Source organism: Leptinotarsa decemlineata, unplaced genomic scaffold, assembly GCF_025532065.1.
Source record: "Leptinotarsa decemlineata unplaced genomic scaffold, Ldec_3_MD MMD2_tig00026354_RagTag_RagTag, whole genome shotgun sequence".
Taxonomy (NCBI): Eukaryota; Metazoa; Arthropoda; class Insecta; order Coleoptera; family Chrysomelidae; genus Leptinotarsa; species Leptinotarsa decemlineata.
Genome location: NW_027412702.1, coordinates 1,872,242 through 1,881,476, shown reverse-complemented (window position 1 = coordinate 1,881,476; position 9,235 = coordinate 1,872,242). Strand labels below are relative to the sequence as shown.

The window sequence follows — 9,235 nt, the reverse complement described above, 5'->3', positions numbered from 1 at the left end:
TTAAAACTACTTGGAATTTTATGCTTCGGTTAGTTTGAAATTAAATATCATTTACGGTGAGGTTGTTCACGTTGACCGAATAAGGGCATTTTGTCTCCATTGGGATCATATTACATTTTATTCTGTACAATTTCTATTATAATTTGATTAGATATATATTTATATATGTATGTATATGTGTATTAATATTCCGGAGAGATGCATTATGACATGCTCAAAGTTGCCCCTTTCCTCTCATGCAGACCCACGACAGATACCAAACGGAAAAACAACAACTCACCCAGCTAATGCCGCGCAGAGAGTTGAAGTAAAACCATTAGGAACCTGTGCAACGTCTTCAACTTGGAAGATTCGTCGCAAGTTTCCACTATGAAAAGAAAAAATTAATTTCGTTTGGTCGATCCTACCAATCGATAGACCGGTTTCGTGGTGATTGCCCCATCATCAGTACCGGGCATGGTCTCTTCAGAACGGTGTGAACCGTTTGAGTATCACGACCAAACAAATATAATTCCAGCTAGTCATAGAATCTCTTTGCAGTTGATTCAGTGGGATATCCACTGCGCCACCTGCAATCCTGATGATGGGGCAATCACCCCGAAACCGGTCTATCGGTTGGTCGGATCGACCAAACGAAATTAATTTCTGTTTTTCATGGATTAACAGGGTCTCTCAGTCAAAAAATCAAAAATCAAATCTCTGTTCTACTTTGCCAAGCTTTTGCTTCTAATGGGAAGCTTCTTCAGGGCAGTAGAAATGAGTTAAAAACAATAAATTGAACATATAAGCTGACGGAGAAGGTTGAACATGTATAAGATTATTCTTAGTTCATTGTTTCTAGGAATGTATATTGTTTTGTGGAGTATATTGAATGTTAGGTCTTGTTGTATTTGGATTTGTATTAGCTCTTCGATAAGTGAGTTGTTTGTATTTGTTCTTCCATAAGTGAATTATGGCTATTGAAATTCAAAAGATTACCTGATGTTTCTTGTTATTAATAAAGATTATTACTATACGCTTTTTCGCATATCTTATTTCAAAGAAACGTTCTCTGTCATAATCGTAATTTATCATAACGTAATTCATCATAACGTACTCCAGCATAACATAGTAAACGTATTTTTTCATAACATAGTTTTTCATAACGTACTTTATAGAAATAAGACGAATTTAGACTCTTATTGTATCAGGAAGTGATTCGAACATAATGTAAAGAAATATTTAATTGTGGTACATTTATTCAATCTTGTAATATGGCGAAGGAATATTCACCATAATGGTGAAGTCTCCGAAATATCTATCTAAACATCGATCGGTGATTTTTTAGTCAAGATAGATGTAGTCAATGACACAGAGACTAAAAACAAACAATAAAACAGTGAATGATAATGGTATTGATTGAAATTTCAATGAGATACATTAAAAATAGATATATTGAAGACAGACAGAAGAAAATTGGATAGTGAACTGGAATATTTCATCAAATTGTGAGAAATAGGCTGCACAGTATCTACCCCTTCCACCTGATGGTCAATCTTCACTGGAGAATATTTTTGTCGACGAAACTCGATAGTCGGAAGAATGGTAGCCGATTGGTTAGCGTGAGTGGTTCATTATACTCATTCAATCGAAACCTATGTACTCTATGTGGAACGGTGGATCGAACCCGATAGTTGAATGATCGCTTTTTACTGAGTATCGTTTAACCTGTGCCATTAGTCGCACTTTGAAGGTGAGACATCGTTAAGATCGCACGTGTTTCGACTCCTAAAAGGTTTAATTCATGACTGAACAATTTTTGGTTAACTGAAATACAGTTATCCGATATTGCGTTTGAAAGCTACAATAGATTTTCATTTCTGAACTGATATTTGTTGACGCTTTTTCACCTTACTAGAGACGTTCAGGTTGAGTTGAAAAACAGCTTTGGCTGATACTTTGCCTGTTCACCTTCATACTGAAAGTTCTTTTCTTTTTAATCTTTTTGTCTGAATTAATTGTACTCTCATGGTGGATAAAGAAGTTTCATTATTATTATTTTTTACCGTAGTTTGCGCTGGTCAAGCCCTATCCCCCGAAGCCCCGATACATTCGGGAGGGCGCGCCAGCATTATCAACCAACGACCACTTTCCATACCGTGGGGTAAGTGATCATTGGGTCCAAGGATCATGTGCCGTGAGCAAGCGCGGTGATCCAAGAATGACAGCCTCTTGCATCTGTCCGGCTAAGATTTATGCCTCAGTGAGGTGGTCTCTGCAGCTTTTATCTGAGCTTTCTGATGAACGGGCAATAGTGAGATGCAGAAGAGAAGGGGACAGAGGGAATCACCCTGAAATACACCCCTTCACACTGACTCACACTGTTCGGACTCTTGTTTGACCAGATGTTACTATGAAGCGAGTTCGCCAAAGTGATATCAGTTGTTCAATGCATCTTACTATTATATTATTATTATTATTATTATTGGTAAATGAGAGTATTTGATACATTTTTCCGATATTCTTACTGATTTTACACTAGTGGCCTCAAAATAGAATCCTTCGGTGAATCAGATTCTATCAGATGGAATTTTGAAATCACCCAGATATTTTTTATATGCCCATATAATGGAAGACGGGGTTATTGAATTGAATCCAAAATGAAACAATCTCATACTAAAAATAAACGAATCCGTTTCATACTAAAATATTCCGCACTTATGAAGTCAATATTGATCATCAAAAATTTATGTTGTGTTGGAAAAATGTTTTTCGAAAGATTATCAGAAAGCCCTTCAATAAAATCCAATTGGCAATAAAATAATTTTACATACAAAAGCGATACCGGAATAATATTTCTATGTCTCTCCTTAAATGCCTCGAAACTGAATTGTGTTCTGTTGATCGATATCTGGATATTAAAATTACCCGGTAACATTGTATTTAAAAAATATCAGTTTCATGGTGGATTTTGTGGGATGTCTACAACTTGACCAAAATAGTTCTGAATAATTACGTTCAAAATGAAATTATTTATAAATAGTGTATCATCATCTTGATGACGTTTTTCATGAAATGTAATGTTTACGTATCGAACGAAAGTCATTTTTTGTGAAGGAAAATCAGTTTTTTATCGGCCTTTTTCTGGTATTTTTACCTTCCACAATCTGAAAAGTATGGAAATTATAATGTTCACAATCTTCATTATCAAAATATTTGAATCTATTGAAAATAATATTCTTACACCAGAACGGAAATACTATCTCTCAACGTACGTTTCACTAACCAAGTAAGCATCATCAGAGGATCATCAAAACTGATATACTTGGTAAGACATTGAACATCATAAATATGTTATATAGATCATTTCGTTTACGATACTGAAAATACATACCTATTTCAATCAATTAAAATCTGTACTTGTGCTCGTGTAATGAAAATGTTAGGAAGAGAATGTTTTCAGTAATTTCATGAACCGGAAAATGAATGAATATTTGAAAAATGCAAATATCATTAATTCAAAATGATGTTGTTTCAGGGCTATATTGAAGGGAAGGTAACTGTCTCTCAGGATAACCACTTGAGTTAAGTTGAATTAAACTGAATCAATTAAAATGAAGGTGATAAGATATCGTTTCAAGAATGCAAAAAGAACAATTATTTCGGTTCTTTTGAACACGGCTCATATAACGCGATTATGACTATCATCCAAAATACATTCATTCTGAGATGTTATATAATGGAACAGAGGTATTCAATTTTGCTGGTATCTTTTTCACCAAATAATATTTCTCGAGAACTTCGTATGACTGCAAATCAAGAATATTCAATTTTTCTTGAAAACCGACTCATATTCTTTATATTTCTGTACGATTAACCCCAGAGCCCAAAATCGAAACATTCATTATTAACTCCAAAAACCGCTGTCATAGATCTCATCAAAATGCTGGATGAATGCTTTGTTGGACCCTCTACCAGTGTTGTTGATGGAAATTGCACAAAATCCTCGAACTGTTCAAATATTCGAAATTCATTAAAATAATTTATAGTATTCTTCAATCAAAGATTTTGTTTTGTTTCACAATACCAACCCCAATGATATCTGCGTAAGAACATAACTGGAATGGGAATTGCATCTTACTGTTAACAAAGTGAAGTGGAGGAATGTGGATAGCTCATTTCTGTCGTAATCAGAGAGATGGGTATTTTCAATTCTGTCTTAGTCATTTTATATGCGGCATTAGGTAAAGTAGTATACACCAATAGTAAACAGTGGCTATGATACTATGAAGATGCCCATATTGACATAAATCCTATTTTGATCCACTGCAGAAAACATTAACCTCAAATCACGAAAGCATGCCACTCATCTCATCTGACACCACTATCAACTGATTAATCTAATGTATTTATCTCTTTGTCAATTCGAAACATCAGCACATGTCTGTTGGTTTGAAGCAATGCTCCGTAAATTTTATAAAAATTACATAGCATAACAACAACAGCGTTGTTCCAGTTTTCAGATATAGATATGAATCACTCTCAAAATCCTCACCAAACATGTTGATTTTCAATTCTGTATCAATTCTTTATAATAATTATGTTCTTATAAAAAACTTGATACGACAATGAATTTGTATTCGGTAACTTCTCTACATTGTATGTACCATTAACAGTACCAGTAAAAAACCATCTTATACGGTCATATATAATTATTATCATACATAATTCCTTCACAAACCCTTACCAACATAGAGTAGCTGCATTCAATAAAATGCTTCACAAACTATTGAATATTCCACTGTCTGAGAGAAAATTTTCATAGAGAGCGAAGTTTGATCAAACAAATCGCGGTCACCAACGATTATAAGGAAGATATTATCAACTCCATTCTTTTCAAAAACTACAATAGCAAGTCATAGCAATATCGCCCGTTTTTTTTAAAAAGAATTCGTAGACGTAGATTACAAAACGAATAGTCACAGTAAATTTATTAAAAACAATGAAATCGGATAGATAAAGAGTATATAAGCTGACTTGTGGCTAGTTCCCAAAACTGTATATTGGTCAAGCAGGGAGAACATTTTCCCAAAGAAGTCAAGAGCATAGAAGTAGTTTCGTAAACAGAAAGACCAATACCACATCTACAAACCAACTTTCAGCAGAAGGACATTATTCATTTATTTATATTTAATTTATTTTCATTCCATCTCTTCTTTCATATATTTGAAATCTAACAATTTTGAGAATGTAAGACCGAATTATTGAATTCTTGATGGAGTTTTTATTGAATATTTGTTCAATATTTTCTTCTACAGGACCTAATAACTTATTCTGAAAATTTGTCAACATTTCTATATTTGTACCAAATTTCTAAATCCATAAACGTACCTTTCTGTAACATTCTGAACTTGTTATCGTACAAATGGTATACTTTGGCATGTGCCAAGAGCATCACGTGTTGGCATAAATAGTTTGCGATAGCTGGATAGTTTATGAAAGGGGGAAAAAGGTCGTCTCCATATCCTCGACAGTCTGCGTTTAAAGTTATCCAATATTTCACTCTATCCCCAAAGTAACTGAATAAAATATTGGCGTAGTCTTCAAAATGGTAAGCTATGTAGGGATTTGTCCAACCCCCTAGTTCTTGAAGAGCCATTGGTAAATCGAATTGATACATGGTGACCACTGGTTGGATTCCTGAGAGAGTAAGATTATCAGTCATTTATTTTCAGAATCTTTCACAAATGAGAATGAAAAGAATATATCATGAGAGGCATACCATTTTTGATCAGTTTATTGATGAGGTCATTATAATATCTCAAACCATTCATATTCATATCATTGGAATATCCATTAGGTAAAACTCTGCTCCATGAAATTGAAAAACTGTAAAAGTCAACACCTAATTCTTTCAGTAATTTAACATCCTCCCGCCATTTGTGAAACGAATCACATGCTATGTTTCCATCACTGGAATTGTAAAATCTATTTGGAGACTTCTTTGTGTAGTAGTCGTAAATATTCGGTCCTTTTCCTGAAAAGTACGGTATGGGTTTGAGATATTCAATTCATAGTAATCAACTGATTTTTTGGAAAGGTTTGCCTATCAACTCGTTTTTTAGATGGGATCGAGAAAAAAAAAGGATTATATTACAGGAAGGAATATAGAACCATAGACAGGCATATTTGGTGCACATTCAATTTGTTGACAACTTGAGGTGGTGAAAAAATAAATTAAAACAAAAATAATATTTTTTACAAAAATTACATTATGAAAATTCTCATAAACGTTAAAGAAAATAAATTAGTTCACTCCGAGAATAAGAGAAGTGGTGAACTAATTTCTGAGAACAGAAATTATTAACAAGTCCGGATTATACTCCAGTTCACCCTCTGATCTTGAAACAAGAAGTTTCAGGCTGTTTTCTATGCAGATCAATGAAACAATTTCTTCCATAATCAATAAGTAAATAATATTATAATATGAATATTGAAGAAAATACCAAGAAATACACCATTAGATAACATTAAAATGACACAATTTCACAAAATTCCTTTCGGGTGAAAATAATTCCGTATAATAATAACAGATTTGAAAATTGGTGATGACCACTCTCCTCAAAAGGACGTCATCTGTGTTGGTCACCAGGTGATTCATTGCAATATTAGGTGTGATAGCTATGATCGAATGTAAAATATCTCTACAAGCAGGTGACTAGATGATACAAAACCAGACCAAAGATATGATCCCATTATATGTGCAAATATTGAACGATTTTCTTCTTGTGAAGAACGACTCTGAATAAAAAGTGGCGATGGCTGCTCTGCAGCATAGACAAAAAGTCTAAATCACGATTAACAAAGACGAAAGGGTTTCTACGGCAAATGAGAAATCTCTTTGCAGCTGGTGATGGTTTTCAAGACTTGGTTTTTAAAAAAATATTACAGAAGGCAACCACAAAAATTAACGTTTTTGTTTTATGTAGCCTGTATATTGAAACTACTAAAAACATACAAAATATTTCCAGTGTATGAAATAGAAATGAGAGACTAAGTACTTAAAAATTATTGTTGACTGGTAAAACACTTATCGAATTTGGAAAACATCTTGAACATATCAATTAAGCAATTGAAATTGAACAAACTCCATATCATTCCGAAAGGAATGGGTTTGTAAATCATGTGAAGGATTTGAAATTTTTTTATGGATATTCGCGATAATTTCTTCAAAAAATGGACAGATATTTGATCGAACAACAGTTATTCCAAAATATATAATGGAATTGAAGCTTGAATTTGAAGTCTAGGATGATATTCGAGTTAGGTATTCCATATCCGAAATTATTATGTTGAAAATAAACCCTTCAAGATCACTATCAACATATATAGCCAAAAGTCCCATAATGCAAATTATTTTGTATTTCTAGTTCAACCTAAAATGTTGCCACATCTTTTTTCATCTATATTTTTTTATGTACATAATTTAGGTGGAAAATACCAATAACGAAATGTTTCATCAGTCATGTGAAAGAAGTTTTCAATACAATTTGAAAAATATAATTCTGATATATGGTGGAACAAAATAGACTTACGCTTGACTCTCAAGATATTGCTCGAAAAAATGAAATTGAACAGTATTTTTTGTAAAAATTATCTCCTAATGAAATAAAAAGCTGATAAGGTCTCACCTTCAACATTATAACCTCCTTCTATTTGATAAGCACTCGACGCTGTTCCAAATAAAAAGCCTTCTGGAAAGTGATGATCCTTTGAAGCACTGAAATATTGAAAAATCATTACTTTTTTTATTTCAATAACTTTAAATATTCATACCTGACTGCACCCAAGATTATCAGTATAAAAAGAAACGAAACAGAATATAATTTCCGGCCGATTATAAGAATCATTTCGTTTATCGTTATTTGTTTTGAATAGAAATTCTTTGAAATGAATATCTCTGCTCCTTATCATCATAGCTGAAATAAATGAAACAGAGTTTTTTACAAGGTGGTCAACCTTAACATTTTCCTGAAATAACGAACAAAAATGGCAACATGCACATGGTAATCATGATTGAAATTTCAGAAAGTGAATTTTATAATACCTACATGATACATGAGAATTGCAAATAAGTAATCTTATTGTAATAATAGCAAACGAAGCTGACTTAACACTTACACCGAAATATCAATATGAGATAGTAGGATAGCTTGACTAGGAAAAAAAATCTGAATAGTTGCTGAGTTGATTATGATTGAGTAACTTCTAAACTGATGACTCAGCAAAGGAATTGACGGTTCTCCATCCAAAAACCGATCTGACCTAATTCGTGACAGTGAATTATGAATTCATTATTAGCTTAATAAACAATATCTTGGGAAAATTCCTGAGGCTTTGGTCAGGCCCCTCTGGACTTGTACGATAAGGAGGTTGCGTTAATGGTCATGTTACGATTGCGCACGGCTGGCGTAAATCTCGAAGTAGGAATGGGTCAATTGAGGCTGGACCTATGGCGAGATGCACTTACTGCGCAACCTCTGCTGCAGGCAACCAGTGATGCAATTGAACCCAGATTTGTGTTTAATAAACCCTACAAAATACAAGTAAAACAGAACACAGAGTCAGATGCTACAAACGCAATACGCATATATACAGACGGCTCAAATACCAAAGAAGGCTCTGAATGTGGAGTGTACTCCAGATCACTGAGCCTGAGGATTAAGTGGGGAATGGGAAAAAATACCAGCGTAGTTCAAACAGAACTGGTTGTTATCTCAATAGCCACAAAGGAAATAAACAGAGAAGGAATTTCTGTCAAAAACATAACGATCTGCACTGATAGCAGACAAGCCCTATTAGCCTTGAACAGACAACGTGTTACCTGATGACATCGACAATTGCGGAACTAGCCAAACGCCACAACCATGTTCAATCCCTAAAGAGATGGTATGAAATCAAAGGATGTAATCTTGCCAGGATCACCCTGGGCGACCCTGGGAAGCTGGCGCCGAAGAAATATCTGGCGATGACCAGCAAAAATCTACGCTTGACAGTAGGATTTCTGACTGGCCACTGTCAACTAAGAAAACACTTCCACAATATGGGGCTAGTGGACACACCTCTATGCAGTATGTGTGAGCAGGAAGATGAAACTGTCAGACATATCCTATGCGAATGTCCGAAGTTATCTTCAATAAGAGAGTATGTGTTTGGCGAATTTTGGCCTATACCTGCCGATATAAAGGAGATGTCT

The 9,235-nt window shown here is 34.1% G+C and overlaps 2 protein-coding genes across 2 annotated transcripts in view; one reads left to right on the top strand and one right to left on the bottom strand.

The window, feature by feature from the left end:
- Window positions 1-7,967, bottom strand: part of LOC111506107 (myrosinase 1) — a 26,347-nt gene extending 18,380 nt beyond the window's left edge. The window contains exons 1-4 of the mRNA XM_023161056.2: window positions 7,816-7,967; window positions 7,671-7,759; window positions 5,762-6,016; window positions 5,371-5,679 (exon numbers count right to left, since the gene is read on the bottom strand). Coding sequence (XP_023016824.2) covers window positions 5,371-5,679; window positions 5,762-6,016; window positions 7,671-7,759; window positions 7,816-7,889 — 727 coding nt within the window. The 5' untranslated portion in view covers window positions 7,890-7,967. The remainder of the gene's footprint in view (window positions 1-5,370; window positions 5,680-5,761; window positions 6,017-7,670; window positions 7,760-7,815) is intronic.
- Actbeta (inhibin subunit beta) overlaps window positions 1-9,235 on the top strand; it is a 162,442-nt gene that overhangs the window by 131,141 nt on the left and 22,066 nt on the right. The window lies entirely within an intron of this gene.